Source organism: Taudactylus pleione, unplaced genomic scaffold (assembly GCF_031769625.1).
Source record: "Taudactylus pleione unplaced genomic scaffold, aTauple2 ptg000290l, whole genome shotgun sequence".
NCBI lineage: Eukaryota > Metazoa > Chordata > Amphibia > Anura > Myobatrachidae > Taudactylus > Taudactylus pleione.
The window spans coordinates 7637795-7654706 of record NW_028284692.1 but is presented as its reverse complement, the minus strand read 5'-3'; the positions used below and the strand labels follow the sequence as shown (position 1 = coordinate 7654706).

General features: G+C 42.3%; 1 protein-coding gene across 6 annotated transcripts in view; it reads right to left on the bottom strand.

Moving 5' to 3' along the window:
• Positions 1–13702: 13702 nt before the first annotated feature.
• The window catches only part of CACNA1G (calcium voltage-gated channel subunit alpha1 G), a 236304-nt gene continuing 233094 nt past the window's right edge, over positions 13703–16912 (bottom strand). For all 6 annotated transcript variants that reach the window (XM_088482620.1, XM_088482626.1, XM_088482622.1 and 3 more), the window contains one exon: positions 13703–14695. In XM_088482620.1, coding sequence (XP_088338746.1) covers positions 13925–14695 — 771 coding nt within the window. In that variant the 3' untranslated portion in view covers positions 13703–13924. The remainder of the gene's footprint in view (positions 14696–16912) is intronic.

The following is a 16912-nucleotide window of genomic DNA, read 5'->3' as shown; positions in this document are numbered from 1 at the left end:
TACATTGAGTTTATGCAGAGAGTAAATATTTGCAGTGTTGACCCTTCTTTTTCAAGACCTCTGCAATTTGCCCTGGCATGCTGTCAATCAACTTCTGGGCCACATACTGACTGATGGCTGCCTATTCTTGCCTAATCAATGCTTGGAGTTTGCCAGAATTTGTGGGTTTTTGTTTGTCCACCCGCCTCTTGAGGATTGACCACAAGTTCTCAATTGGATTAAGGTCTGGGGAGTTTCCTGTCTATGGACCCAAAAGCCACTTAGTTATCACTTTTGCCTTATGGCAAGGTGCTCCATCATGCTGGAAAAGGCATTGTTCATCACCAAACTGTTCTTGGATGGTTGGGAGAAGTTGCTCTTGGAGGATGTTTTGGTACCAGTCTTTATTCATGGCTGTATTCTTAGGCAACATTGTGAGTGAGCCTACTCCCTTGGCTGAGAAGCAACCCCATAGATGAATGGTCTCAGGATGCTTTACTGTTGGCATGACACAGGACTGATGGTAGTGCTCACCTTTCCTTTTCCGGACAAGCGTTTTTCCAGATGCCCCAAACAATCTGAAAGGGGATTCATCAGAGAAAATAACTTTATCCTAGTCCTCAGCAGTCCAATCCCTGTACCCTTTGCAGAGTATCAGTCTGTCCCTGATGTTTTTCCTGCAGAGAAGTGGCTTCTTAGCTGCCCTTCTTGACACCAGGCCATCTTCCAAAAGTCTTCGCCTCACTGTGCGTGAAGATGCACTCAAACCTGCCTGCTGCCATTCCTGAGCATGCTCTGCACTGGTGATGCCCCTATCCCGCAGCTAAATCTACTTTAGGAGATGGTCCTGCCGCTTGCTGGATGTTTCATGGCCATAACATCTATATAATAATACCTAAATGTGCATCTACAGTATGTGGTGATCTATAACTATTCCAAGGCAAATCACTTAGTAAAAGATAAGATTAGTGTGCAGAAGTTTGTCTTTTTGGTGTTTGCACGAAACTGTATAAATTATCTGACAATGCCATTCAGACACCACATGTCTCTTTCATACATCTTACAAGACTTCTGTATGATATTTTCTAAATCTACCTTTAGTTCCAATATGCTGTAATATGCTATATCCTTTTAACTTCTCTCTAGCTAAAGCAGCAGGCCCATGAAAACATGAGGTGGGCTTTTTCAACAAATCACTCTGTACAGGCTTTAAGAAGCCCTTAATTCTCTGTAGCACAATTTAAATAAGCTGGTAGGTGGCCACACTTTAACATGAGAATATTTTATAAATGTGCAATGGAGGTCTGAGTCCCTAATGTACCTCTTTGTGCTATAGCCACACATTAGCATAGTGTATTCTCTGGTACTCCTCTGCAGAATTTGGGTTACCATTGAAACACCCACCACTAACCGTTTCCACTTGTACCGTAACTTTTATCTGAAAGTTTGGGTCAGGAAATCTCCCTGCTCTGTAATCCTCCTCCCTTACGCTCCATACCAATGTTCCACCAGGTTTCAACTACGCCTCATCCTCCATTTAGATTAAGCATTGTATATGGTTTCTTAGAGCTATTACACCACTCTGGAACGTGCACAGAAATTAAACATAAGTATAAAATTCCAGACATGGGCTCTTTCCATTATGGACAGTTGGGGCATTTTCTCGCACAAGCTGTAAAAGTAACTCATACCCTCAAAATCTATACTAGAATTTCTGTGTTGGCTCTGATCTCTTGCTAAACGTTTACATTCTACTACATACAGACATATTGTCCTCTTGGCTATATTATTATGGCACTTCTACAACCTTTTCATTTGTACTTGGAAAGATGAGTGTCTGTGACCTGTTCCCAGCCCTAAACATTGGTTGGTGTTCTCCTGCTGGTGTGCAATTAGAAATGCTATCTCTATGATTGGCAGAACCCACTTGATGCAAAGCTTCAGCAGAGGGTTGATCTCACTAGTTTATACACAACTTGTTCAATTGGACGATTCTAAATCTCAGTAGGGCCTTGTAGTATGGTATCCACAGATTCCAAGCTTACAAACAGATGACTAACTTAAGGCTCATTTGAGGACGTGGAGGTCATTATCTTCTGTAATGTACATGGAGATGTTCCTAAACATACTCCACAGAACATACTTCTCTCCACACCGAAGGTTTCTAATAGGTTTCTCCTCTTCCCACATATGTTTTTAAATGTGGCTCACCTCAGGCAGATCTGTTACAGTGCCTTTAGGTGGGTTCCATGATCCACCAGTTCTGGGTACAAATACGCACTTATTCTGTTGAACACTTAATAAACTATTTACCTCTAACACCGAAGTAGCAATTTTTGGAATTCTTCCACAGAGCTTGCGCATAACTAAGGGGTGTAAGAGGTTATTGCTGGCATTGATTACAGCGGTGCGCAAGCTATTCTATGTAACATGGGTACACACTGACCCCCCTCTGTATCCCTCTTTAAGGCTAAGCTTTTCTATCTCTTTATAATAGAGTGGATGGGAACTACGCTGTGAACGGAGGTGAAAATTGAACAATTTTTTGAGGTATGGGAAAGTTACATAGCGACATTATCTGTAGCCATTGAATCCATAGTTCTTTCACATACTACATGGTATATGACCCCTATAGTGGATAATGATCTCTCAATTGATATGTGACTTCTCTCTTTTTTTTTTTATATACAAAATTAGGCTGAAGAGGACTGTTACTTCGCTGCAGGGGAGGGGGAGCGCAAGTACATTTTTCAATTTATTTTTAACCCTTGTATTTGATTCTGACAAAAAAAATAAGGACATCATGTAATACCTACTTGGGGAGAGATGTAATAGGTTGTGAGTTTTGAAAAAGTGCTTGTATAGAGCTATGCTCATACATTTTCAGAACTCACCCTATGTAATAGGGTGTGAGAACATGTAAACTCGCATCCAGATGTTTTGCCATTGTGAGCGTAGAACTCTGGCAATGTAATAGAGTGCGAGTGTTTTACTCGCACACTATTACTACTGAAAAAAAACAGACCTGCTTCAGATGAGCAAGTTTAGCCTGAACAGGTTAGAGTAACACAGAAAGATGCACAGATCTATGAGATCCGTGCATGTTTCTGTGTGTAAAAAAACAAAACAAAAACATAGGTCTCCCTCGCCTCCCCCCCCCTGCAAGCGTAACCAGCCTCGGGCTCTGTAAAGCCTGTCCTGGTTCTTAATATACAGGGGAAAAAATGCGTAGAGGTCCCCTGTATTTTAAGAACCAGCACTGGGCTCTGCTGAGCCTGTCTTGGTTGTGGAAGTACAGGGCGTACCGCTAGTCAGTCCAGGCCAGGGATCCCTGGGGAGGTGGGGACCCCACCAACAATGGGGTACCCCTCCAGGGCACCCCAGGCCTGATAACCCGGGGCTATCCCCGACACCCCTGGCCGATGAGTGCTGGGTTGATGGTGTTAAAGTGCAGTGTAAAAAATAGATTTAATAATATTGTCTTTTGTTGGAGGACTACAGGTCCCAGCAAGCCTCCCCTGCATGCTGGTACTTGGAGAACCACAAGTACCAGCATGCGGGGCATTAAGGGTCCGCTGGTACCTGTAGTTCACCTAAATATTAAAATGACCACAAGACACACACACCCTGAAAGTAAAGTTTTATTAAAGCATACATTCACGCATACTCACCTATAATCCCTGTAGCAATTCCCGTCCATACTCAACTATTCCTAGCGTAGATCACATCATCTTGGTTCCATGTAGGCATCCATGGGTAAAAAAAAAAAAAAAAAAAAAGTCACGCAAAACCAGCTCGGACAGGAGGAAGGATATGTGTTTACACATACCCTTCTGCTGCGCGAATTCCTGGGATCTGTGTGACTCCTGTCATTACAGGAGCTGCTAATCAGCGGGCGCCTCTGTGGGATCTGCCCGCTGATTGGCTCTAAGCGGTCAGGCTGCCTGTCAGACTTTCCTCCATAGATGGGAAAGCTCCACTGAAGTCTATGGTGGGAACTGCTACATTGTAGCTTATGATGTAAACACAAGGTTAATTGAGGTGAACCTTGTGGTTACCATCAAAGGCAGCAATGGCGCTTTCTCACCATTTAAAACTGTGGGGGAAAGTCTGACATGCAGCCTGACCGCTCACAGCCAATCAGTGGACAGCTCCTATGGAAGTGCCCGCTGATTGGCTGGCGGCTCCTGTAATGACAGGAGTCACGCGGGTCCCGTCATTTGCGCAAAGGAACCGAGCTGGTGTCACGTGATTTATTTTTTTTAATTCTTTTTTACCCTGTGGATGCCTACATGGAACAAAGCAGACGTGATCTACATATGGAATTTTTTTTTAGAGGTGCCGTGGATTCTACTGGACAAGGAGACTTGAATGGCTACAGAGATATAGGCGAGTATGCGAGTGTGCATGTATGCTTTAATAAAACTTTACTGTCATGGTGTGTGCGCCTTGTAGTTATTTTAATACTTATTTTGATGGTGAATTACAGGTATCAGTGGGCCCTTAATGCCCCGCATGCTGTTACTTGTGGTTCTCCAAGTACCAGCATGCGAAGGGAGGTTTGCGGGGACCTGTAGTTCTCCAGCAAATGACAATATAAAATCGGCTATCGGCCTAGGCCTGGGATGTCCTGGAGCCCCCTTTATTGGTGGGGTCCCCACCTCCCAAGGGATCCTCGGCCTGGGCTGACTAGAGGTCAAGTATAATGCTTTTGCTGGGGGACACGGTGAAAGGGTTCCCCTGGCTGTGGCATTACACCCATGCTAGAAAGAGTCCGTGCTGGCTATGCTAGTCGATTTTTCATAGGTGAAAACGATGGTCGATTTTTCATAGGTCATAATGTAATAGCCTGCGAACTTATGAGTTTGAGGCTATTACATTTGGTGAGTTTTGAGACAAGCTTTGGACCTTTAATTATGGGAGAAGGTCCGAGTTTGTCTCGCACAAAAAACTCAGACCCTGTTACATCTCGCCCTGATCTTACTATGTTCCTTGTTTACAAATATGTATAATGTTACTTCCAGGCGTATCTTTTGTATTTGGGAATCGCAGTGATATCCTGCACAAATTTTCATATATTGTATATTTGATAGCATTTCAAAAAGCTTCTAGTTTTTAAGAACATTACCTGCTGGATACTTTGTTGATTTTAATGCTTGCTCTTTATTGTAACGCTCATTGCTTTAACAAAAACAATTGAAAACAAAACAAGCCGCTTATTACCTTTTTTTGGCTGGTTTGTTGCTTCAAACTGCATTAATTGTTAGAATACTGTGTAAGATCTGCAGAATTATTATAACTGTCCATGTCAGCCACAGTCACATGCCACATGATGTAGTAGCAGAGGGTCTTTGACAGTGGCGTCACTAGAGGAGAGCGGTTTGCATCGGGTGACATCGAAATAGAGCTGCTCTGCTATTTTGGTGGTCACCTCCTTGGGTGGTGTGACCAAGTGGAGCTGCAGCAGTGATTAACACTGTGCTGGGAGATGCTATGGACTTCCCAGCAGTATCTGGAGCAGTGGGCAGGCTCCCAGCATGACGTGGTCACGCTCCCAAAATGGCACAAATCAGGGGCATGTCCTCGTGGGTACGAGGTCATGCCCCCTTTCGTGTGTGCGTGAGGGGTCGGAAAGTGCTGTTCCCGATGTCACCACCCGAAATGGTAGTGGAAAAGGTATGTAGTCAGGAAGCCGGCAGTCGAAATGTCGACCGCTGGCTTCCCGACTGTGAAATCCCGGCATGGGACTAATGATAGGCGTCGAAATTCCGATGCCTATCATTATCCAGACGCCGAAATCCTGACGCCTGGCGTACCGAACGAAGGTAAGCCGGGCGTCGGGACCTTTTAGCCGTGGGAGGGGAAGGTTAGGTTTAGGGACTCCTGGGGGGACTTGGGGTTAGGCACTTTCCCGTGAGGGTTAGGCTAGTGGAAGGGGGGATTAGGGTTAGGCACCCCCCCCCCGGGAGGGGTAGGGTGCGGGGAGGGGGGGTTGGGTTTAGGCACCCCTGGGGGGGCCTAGGTTTAGGCACTAGGGTGGAGGTTAGGGTTAGGCACCCCTGGGGGGGGAGGACTAGGGTTAGGCACCCCTAAGGGAGGGTTAGGAGGGGGAGAGGGTTAGGGTTAGAGCTTACCTTAGTCTGGATTTTCAGTTTTCTGCGTCGGTATTACATCCGCCGGGCTTAAGTCTGGCGGTATTTCATACCGATTCCGTGGAAAATGGTGCTGGAACTTCTCGAAACTTGTGGGATATTACTCTTCAATATTTGAACCGAGAAAATAAAGGGAATATAATAGTGTTCACTGTGTAAAAAATGTCTAACAAACAAAAAAGGTGCAGTGGCAATCACCAAGGACACAGTGTGAAAATGCATGGAGTAATCTCACACCGCTACTCAACGGCAGTTGTGTAAGCAACATTGAGCTAGAAAAACTTGATTGTGCGATGATATACCCTATGTCGTTAGTAATCCACTTCTCTCCTGATTATCTGGAGATCCCTGACCACTGATCATCGCACAATCAAGACGTTCCAGCTCAATGTTGCTTATGCAACAGCTGTCGAGTAACTGTGTGAGATTACTCAAAGTGTTTTCCCAGTGTGTCATTGGTGATTGTAACCAGTGTCGGACTGGGGCATGAAGGGGCCCATGCTTAAGAAATGTGGCCAGCCACTACAGCGAGTGCATGCTCTGGTCCTCTTTATAAATATCTATGTATTCATAGCAGAAGGACGACTTTTATGAGTGAAATATTTCTCTGATGCCCTTGTCTGAGCAAGGCACATCATATATATATATATATATATATATATATATATATATATATATATATAAATGAAAGGTCTTGGGGCCTGATTCAGAGCCGCTCGTAAGTGGCCGCTCGTTCGTTCCGAGCGATGTTTGCCCAACTGCGCATGCGTACGGATTTTAATACGCATGCGCGAACCAGTCAGTGCGGCCGAAAATCATTTGTTTGCTAAATAGCGAATGCCTGCTATTTTGAGAGACAGGAGGAGGCGTATGTGGGTGGTAACGGGAAGGTGCTTGAAAACGGGGAGTGGAGATCCGAACGCAGGCGTGCTTAAGGGTCAAAACGGGCGTTTTATGGGTGTGCATAATTAATACAGCAGCGTCATTGAGCACGTCACTGGGTTATTTTATAGTCAGAACTGCTCGCAAGATTGTGGTAGGAAAAACCAACCACAAGAATAGCGAGCAGTTCATACGCTGGTCGATGTACTCGATTAATCTAATAAATAGCGGACATGACGTAGGATGCGAGCGGCCAGGGGGCGTAGTTATCCAAAAAACGACCGCAAGTTTTGTTCACTCGTTCAGACATGGAGGCGTCAACAGACCGCAAAGAGCGAACGGTTCATTTGAATAGCCACCCCTTTTTCCTGAACGACCGTCCGCAAATAGCGTCCGGCTCTGAATCAGGCCCTTGGTCCGCAGATTTGTAGAAAAATATTGGCGTTTTAATTGGTTGTTTGTTTTTGAGTTATGTGGCAACACTTCCACTTGCCATTTACAAGGCATCACCATTGTGCTGTGGAAAATATGAAAGTTGGTGAACTCTCCCTGTGCACCTGCTAGGTGACCTGGAATATATGACCTGCTTGGTGGAAAATGACCGTTATTTGCAGCCACATATATCGGCGCATCTTCCAGGGACCTCAGTCACAGACTGCTGTGTTATTTCATTATTCTCTTCTCCATGCTTTGTTTACACCAAAAATGTCTAGAGGCCGGCCTCAAGGACGTCAATGTGGTGGAACCCTTATAGGTCGCCCAGAGTATAAAAATCTTAGTCAAGAATATTATCGTCACAACGAATGTATAACAAGATCAACCGCATGCATTGGACATGACATATTCACCACAATACTATTCTTTGGGTCATGTGGACGTGCAATGTGTGAACTGTGGTGCCCTACATTTCTTGGTAGAGGAGACTAACGGACATTTTTTCAGACTGCTGTCACAATGGAAAGGTTTGGTTGCCCAATGTGGTTTTTCCACTATATTTAGCCGGACTCTTAAGACAAATACCCTCAAATTACAGACACATTATCTCCATAATATCATCAGTAACTAATATCATATCCATAATATCCTCCATAACTGAGACGGTTACCACTGGCATTACCTAGTATATTGTTTATACTGATAGAGCATGCATGTTAATATATAAGATTTATAATAGCAATGTACTGTAGTGAAGTCCTTGGATTGCAGTATAATGTAACATATGTATAATAATTAAGCCCATGATGGTGATCATATCTATACAGTATATACCACATTAATGCATTTTACATGTGTTAGAGGGACACCTGTTACTGATGGACAGCATCTAAAACTCAATGAGAACTACATAACTGTGTTTGTTATGCTAAAACCCACAGCCAACCAGAGGGGACAGGGGTGTGTTGTACCCACCCACTTTGATTGGCAGGAGGGCAAAATTTGGTGTCGTTTTTATAGACTCGAACCAAGCACCCATGCCCATCAGTGGTCCTGTTCCACAGGTAACAGACCTCTAATAGAGTAACAATGTATAATATGAGTGTACAGTCTGTAATTTGCACTAGCACCATCTTCTACATACATGTAGTACTTGATCTGCCTCCTCAACTTCCTTGCTGAAAAAAACAAATGTCCCACGCTGCTTGCTTTAGATCCAATTCCCCATGAGCATTTCCGGCTACACAGTGCGATATGACGGCCGACATATCGGGTGGTCCCCACACATGGCGCAATTGGGTGGTCAACCACCCAATATGCTGGTACCCCCTTCCCCCACCCGCATAGCGTTGCATGGGATCGTATATCGCTCCCCCAGATCAACTGAACATGTAGAAAGATCTGGAGGAGCGACGTACTATCCCAGGGGAGCGTGCACTGGCCGATATCATGCCCACACATGGTATGATATAGCAGTGATATCGTACCAATCCGTCGGATCGGCTGCTATATTGCACCATGTATGGGGGCCTTGAGATTGTCATCCATATTGCTTATAGTGCCTGGTGACATTGGTGCCTCTCCTATTCACACTGTATTGCCATTTCACATTTTAGTAGGGAGCAAAGCAGAAAAAGCAAGTAACTTTGGCCCTCGGTAAAACCATGCTGCACTGCAGGTGGGGCAGAGAGATTTAGATTTGGGAGGGGGATGTACAAACTCACATCTAAATTTTCTAAAATGGATTGTTACCTGTACATAGGCGCTACTCAGATACAATCAATAGAGAATTGAAGCTCACGTATTCAGTGATGATTAGACATAAAACAAGCATTTATTAAACAAGAAATGTTTTAATAATAAAATAAAACGTAGATAAAAAATATATGATTCACAAAAACATATATCATGCACATATATCGTGCACTGAGTCCAAGATTTTCAGTTCAGTGATCAATTGATTTCAGAAAAAGGGGGAGGGGGCGGTTCCTTCCGCCCGTGATTCGGGTTTATCAATATGTATATGATCAAGTGCATGCAATATAAAAACGCATAAAAAAATCTATATTATGGTCTGTCAGATAAATTGCACCCAGTTACGCCAATTAATGGCGTACTGGGAGCGGAACAAGATCTATTCCAAAGAATGCTACAATAAGAATTTGATTGCATGGAGTTGGTATATTGATGACATCTTATTTATTTGGAAAGGGACGGAGGAAACCCTAAATGATTTCTGTGAACAGATCAACAACAATAACAGAAATATACAATTAACATTCAACAAAAGCAAGAATGAAGTCCATTTTCTGGATTTATACATCTATATCAAAGAAAACAACATACACACAAAGACTTTTCATAAACCTACTGACACCTATAATTATATTCCAAAAACAGTGAACACCATCAGAATTGGCTCAATGGTGTCCCTAAGGGACAGTTCACAAGAGTCAGAAGAAATTGCAGCGAAAATAACGTGCAAAGCAAAAATGGATGAAATGAAGAAGGAATTTATTAAAAAGGGCTATAAAGAACATGACCTAGAGAATACTGCAAGAACAGTTTTATATACGGAAAGATCAAATCTCCTGAGAATCAAACAACCCACTAACAAACCATCAAAAAAACTCAATTTTCAATTGTCATTTATAACGGGATATGATTCAGATCATAAAAAAGTAGAATCCATTGTAAACAAACATTGGTATCTACTACAAGAAGACCCTGTATTGAAAAGCATGATCCCCGCAAAAACACAATTCATCTACAGAAAAGCACCCAATCTTAAAAACCATCTAGTAAGAAGCGCATTAGAAGGAAAACCATCAAACCCAAATTCTAACTGAAGGCTTCGACCGGTGTGGAATCTGTATAGCCTGCAAACAAAAAGTACAACCTCCAGATACATAGAAACAGAGGTCAGTGGCGTAAAATTAAGTTTGGAGACTTTATAACCTGTAACTCAACCAACGTTATATACCTTATTGTCTGCTCATGTGACAAAGCATATATTGGAAGAACGTCGAGACCTTTTAAAACTCGATTAGGAGAACATCTCCGTAACATCAAAAAAGGAGTATTGACCCACAACTTATCCGATCATTTCTGCATTCGTTCATCAGTGTTCAATAAATCATATAAAATATTTTATAGGCCTTAAACAGATCAAATCCACCTGGCGCAATAGAAATATTGAAAAAAACCAGGCCCGCACAGAGATGAAAACCATTTTTAATTTACAAACACTTGTACCTAAGGGTCTCAGGGCCTGATTCAGACCCGCTCGCAAGCGGGTTGATGTTGGCCCAGTGCGCATGCGCACGACGGAGGCGGCTCCGTCGTGCGCATACGCGAGACCCGGATAGCGACGGGCAAGCTTTTGCTCCGGGTCTTGCTACAAAGGGGGCGTGCTGTCGATGTTGAGTGACAGCACGCCCCCTTTTGTGGGCAGGCCGGGGGCGTGGCTGCCCAGATGGAGGCGTTCCCATGGGAACGCCTACCGTCTAGGGCCGGCCCCACTGACATCACAAGTGATGTCAGTGGGTGGACTTCTTGCTCTGTAAGAGCAAGAAGTCCACTGGGACTTGCGGCAACAAGACCCTACCACAAGGGTCTCGTCGCAAGTCCGATGGTCGTGATGGTCTTGACCATCGCAACCATCTTCCTGGCCGCTCCTGGTCACCCACAGCTATACGAGAGGCCAGGAGGACGCTCTAAAATTAAGAAGGACGGCCCTGATTCAAAGCGAGCGCTCTGTCAGAGCGTCCAGCTCTGAATCAGGGCCTCAATGCGGACTTTGAAATTAAATGGTTCCTGTACATATCCACTACCTTTTTTCTACTTGTTTCATACCCTCATTTCCTTTATTAAAATTGTGATACAATCTAATTATCCCCTTTCTCCACGAGGTACCAACACATAAAGAAGAAAAAAACTTCCAAAGGATCCAGTATGGCACCGCAAAAATAGCAACAGGATTTCATCATACAACACCTCTTTTCTTCAAATGAAAAACATTACCCAGGACCACTTTGAGAGACACCATCGGAAGATAATCCAGAAACACCATCGTAAAATAATCCAGAAACCACCTTCCGGGCAGATCAATATTTTACAAACATTGGTAATCTGCCAATCAATCTCTTTTAATAATATCCTTTTTGGTCAAAAACCTTTTAAATAACCATCACGAAAAAAAAGATACAGATACATGCTGCAAAACATGAGAAACATTTTTTAAAACCGGGACTACACCAATATGGCTGCCTAACCTACTATGTTAACAGACAGTCAAAATGACTATGGAAGAGAAAAAATCCCCCCCCAAAATGGCGACCAAAGCACTTCCTGTTTTTGAAAAAAAATAAATTCTTACACCAAGATGGCCGCCGGAGAACTTCTGGTCACGGCAAAAAAGAAACTGTTTGGGCAGTGCAAAAGGTCTGTCTGTACCATCTGGGAAGCCAGGCACATAGGACAAGCTTGAGGATCCCATGATGTGACCGTCTAAGATGCGTACAGACGGCAGAATCAACTGGAACACAAACCAGAAGTCCCGTGATGTCACTTCCGCCGACTGCCAGTCCGAAAACCAGAAGTGGGGCAGGAGGAACTTCTGACAAGCCCACTTCACTTCACAGACTGCTATAAAAAGACACAAGGAACACAGGTAAGCAGCAGCCTCTAGGAAGAGACCTTGCATCTCGAAACGTGTCAACAACCTGCACCTGCGTCATCTCCTCGACTTCAAAAGCTTTTCTACAGGAGTCCCCGTTTGGGTTAAGCGACTGGAGCAACCCGTGTACCCTGCAGCCTAACACCCGCTGGATCCACACCACTTTTTGGGTAGGATCTCCTGAATATTGTCATAAATAATTATCTGACAGACCGTAATATGTTTTTTTTTATGCATGTATTTATATTGCATGCACTTGATCATATACATATTGATAAACCCGAATGAACTGAAAATCTTGGACTCGATATATGTACTGTTTCTTTTTGTGAATGATATATTTTTTTATCTACGTTTTATTTTATTTTTAAAACATTTCTTATTTAATAAATGCTTATGTTTTATGTCTAATCATCACAGAAAACGTGAGCTTCAGTTCGCTATTGGTTGTATCTGAGTAGCGCGTATGTACAGGTAACAATCCATTTTAGAAAATTTTGCTATTATTTTGGTTTCCACTGGGGAAAACTTTTTACCCCGCACGGCCTTCTTACACTCAGGAGCGCCCAGTTTCACATACACACCACATTTTCAAATCAAAATTGCAGTGTAAAAATACAAATAAAGCTGCCCAGCATTTATTGATTACATGCAAAAGCAGCCAGTATTTCCCATCATGCAAAAAGAAAAAAAAAAGTATTTGCCCCCTTGCATTCCAAGTGTAGAGTTACTAGCTTTTTTTTTTTTTGCTTTGCTCCCGCCTCAGAATCCGACCCAATGGAGGCAAACAGCAAAGAGACTTCTTTCTAGAATTTTACAATTCTAATAATAAAAAAAAAAATCACCATATAATTATTCATAGTCAGGGCCGTAACTAGTGGTGTGAGACGTGCTGTCACACAGCACGAAAGACCCTGGGGGCGGACCTGTGTGTCCTCCAGGATGCTCCGGGCAGTGCTGCACTTCCCCGTGTTGACAGCCCCACTCCCCTTGGATGACATGCGCTCAGGGTGCTGGGCCGACACAGGCAGTGCTGCTATTCCTGGTGCTGGCGGCCCCGCCCCCTTGCATGATATCATGCGCTTAAGGGGCTGGGCTGGCACAGGGCGTCCGGCCAGCTTGTTACGGTGCTGTACATAGTTTACAGAGCAATGTATGAGATTTTCATGCTTGGCTTAAGTTGCCCAACTTGTCTCTCCTGAAAGCAAAGTTGAAAACAGTAAATTTATACTCTTAAAAGTACTTTTTTTTTTGTATTTTAGTTGGAATCCTTTGTTTTGCTGTTTTTCTGGAGCAAATCCAACTTTTTCCCCACATATGTACTAAACCTACAGCCCACCCCCTCTTATATCCTGAGGGTTTTATGATAGAATATATAAAGCACAAAGCACCTCACCCATATAAGAGCATCGTCTCATGAAAGCATCTGGTCTTTCTCTTTTATCAATAACTCTATTCTGTTAGTAATTATATTGCAATGCTGGCATTATTTGATCCTTCTCTTTTACAGACTGGATTATGTGTATCAACATTATATGTGTTTAGTAAAACTCCTAATGACACTGCCACCAAAACAAAGACTCCAGAGAGTTTATTTAATAAAAAATAACATAATGAGTTAACTAGCTAAACAAAGGTGAAAATCCTTTTGGAAAGAGTATTGCTGTTTGTCCATATAGAACAGATGTTCAAGTATTTCCATAGAGCTGCCAACCTTAAAGTCTATCACTTTACACCCACTGAAGCAGCTCATCATCATTTTGTTCAAAGGTACTGATAGAAAAAGTATCAATAGAAATTAAGATATTGACATCTCTTTAACTAAGGGGTCAACAATCTTAGGGATGTCCTTTGAGTCTAAAGAGTACGATTGTCTTCTTAAAGCTTCTGTCTCCAAGCATGGGTGTCCGGAAGTCACTGCTGGTGGCAGCATACACTGCGGGCAGCTAAGGGTATGTCCACCTGTTCTATGCACTGTTTGGAAATCATCCCTCTCATTAAGTATATGGCTAATGAAGCCACATGAACGTGAAGCTGGGTAGCGGGACAGAGTGTTTTCCATAGAACAAATCTCAATAGAATGTCTTCTGGCATCATCCAGCCATGATGTCGTTTTTGTAAGGGCACTGTGAGCATCCATGCTGTAATACTTCTTCATATCTCTTAATACTACGTTGTTACTGTTTTCCAGTTTCACCTTCTGGCTTAATGAATATGCAGCAGAATACAGTCTTAGTGTCTCGCATGTATTTAAACTGAAATGTTTTTTACATGAAGGTGTGTTCAACAAATGTGTTCTTTCCAGAGCCATGTTTGTCTCTCTGGCAGTGTTTGTGTTTGCCCAGGAAGCACTTGGACAGTGAAGGCTTTCATGGAGGTGCTGTGTGTAGACGCTGTGATTCTCCAGCTCACACAAAGTTCTATCACGTTCCATGGGCTTTAGTACAGTCGGCACCTCTGCAGCCACCTGGCAAACTGGTACATTCACAACTAGATGGTCTGTTATTTCTCCCTGGGCAGGTTCTTTACTATCCATGAGCATTTCAAAGGAATCATTTCGAATTGCTTTCTGTAATAACAAAACCAAATACAATAAATATATGCTGAACAACAAGATATTCAGAATTATAAGAAATGATACCAATGTTAATTCACATCCATGGCCAGTGTTAGGGCATGGCACAAAGGGCAATAACCCAGGGCCCCAAACTTATTGGGAGACTCATGTGTGCACTGCAATAGGGCATGGACAGAGTAAAGTGAACAAGGAGGGCATGCGATCAGGGAATTACATACAATGCCACTTTGTGATTGATAAATACCTACCTGTTAGAGTGAACTCTGGGCATCTACCACTCTCCCCCTCAGTTATCACCCTTACCCTGCAGTCTCTAATTAACGCTCCAGGTGGCCAGAAGATATTTACCTTTACAGCTGTTGAGTTAATAAGGTTTATGTGTCCTATTTACCAAGAACTGGACATGGTACCTGTAGTGTGAGTTACTGTGTCAGCTTCAAATTCAATTAGAAAGAGACAATAGATGGAGAATGTTTAAAAAAAAAAAATGGATTTTTGTATTTTCCACCATTATTCTTTTCTTCTCTACACACTTCTACTTTTTTCTATTGAACTATTTTAATAACACAAGTAACAAGATGTGATATTAATTATTTGGTATACAGTCACATCGTCGACAATTACTATCTCGACAATCACAATGTCAACACCAGATTGTTGACATTATACATGAGGTTAGGCATACTGCAGAAACGGATTGTTGACATTTCAACAGTATCCACTGATTTTCGACATAATAAATATGTTGACAGTATTATCACCACACTCTTATGTCGTCATGGTCACCACTGACATAATATACTGAAACCATTTATTTAAATGCACACATTTTTTTTATAAGTTTTATCTTTTATTTTTAGTTAATCTATAAGCATTTCATCAGTGAAACATAAAATAAAACATTTAAAACATCAAATAAAACATGCACTGTGTAAAACATATGTTTTGTAAAACAAGAGATTTTAATTCTATCATAAAACTTCACAATAAAATGTAAAACACAATTTATAATTAAGACATACAGTATGTCAAACACGAATGTAGTGTTTTAGTTGTAGACAGAGTTCTTGATGTGTATCCTAAGAGAAATAAATACTTATACTTTTATTATTGTGAAGTATTGTCACACTGGGTCTTTTGTTTTACAAAGGATGTTTTACACAGTGCATGTTTTATTTGATATGTTTTACTGATCAAATGCTTTAAAATTAACTAAAAATAAAAGAGATAAAACACAACTTGCACAACTTCTTTCTAGATCCCCGTGTGACTATCTGAAAAGGGTCACACAAATTGCCAACAGCAGAGACAAACACCTCCCTCCACCCCCTTTCCTACACAAGCATATAAACTAAGGGAGCGCAGAGCATACCACCACTTCTACTAGCCAATTAAAGTCCCTACCGCTGCCCATAATATCGATACCCTGTTGTACAGACTCAGTGTAGTTAAGACTTTAGCTAAAAAGGCAGGCTGACCTTTGTTAGGAGCATATAAATTAATAAGAGTATACACTGGGTTGAACATTTTTCCAACAACAATCAAGGCAAGACCCTCTACCACAGAATCGGTGGTAATATCAGTAAGGGGAAAACGTCTAGATAACAAAATGGCTACCCCTTAGGATTTGTCCTCTAATTTGTTACTAGTGAAGGCCCATGGATAATAATTAATTTTTATACAAAGGAGCATCCCCTTGTTTAAAATGTGTCTCTTGGATAAACACAATGCCTAACTTCTCATTACGAAAATTACAAAGGGCAGAGCATCGGTTTTCAGGGATGTTTAGCCCCTTTACGTTTATAGAAGAAATGTTTAAATGATCAGAGACAGACATTCTGACGTGGGAGGGGAGACAGGCGCCTGAGACTAATAATAGCCAAAGCTCGCCACTTAAATGACATGTTGGAGTCTGGGAGGAGGATGAAATAACATTTCCTGTGGAGACCTGGGGAGGAGGAAAGGATGGGAAGGGAGAAAACACAAAAGGGACAGAATCACAATAAACAAAACAAAAGAAAAAAAAAACATAACACCATCAGAAAATGTGAAACTACACATATGCAAAAAAAATTGCCCTGCAACCAAGGACTTCCATAGCCAGAATAGCAAATGACAAAAAAAAAGGAAACCTTTGGAAAATTGGGGAAGGGGTGGGGTGTTTGCACAATCCGCCTACTAGTATAATATTGTTGATTCAATTTCATT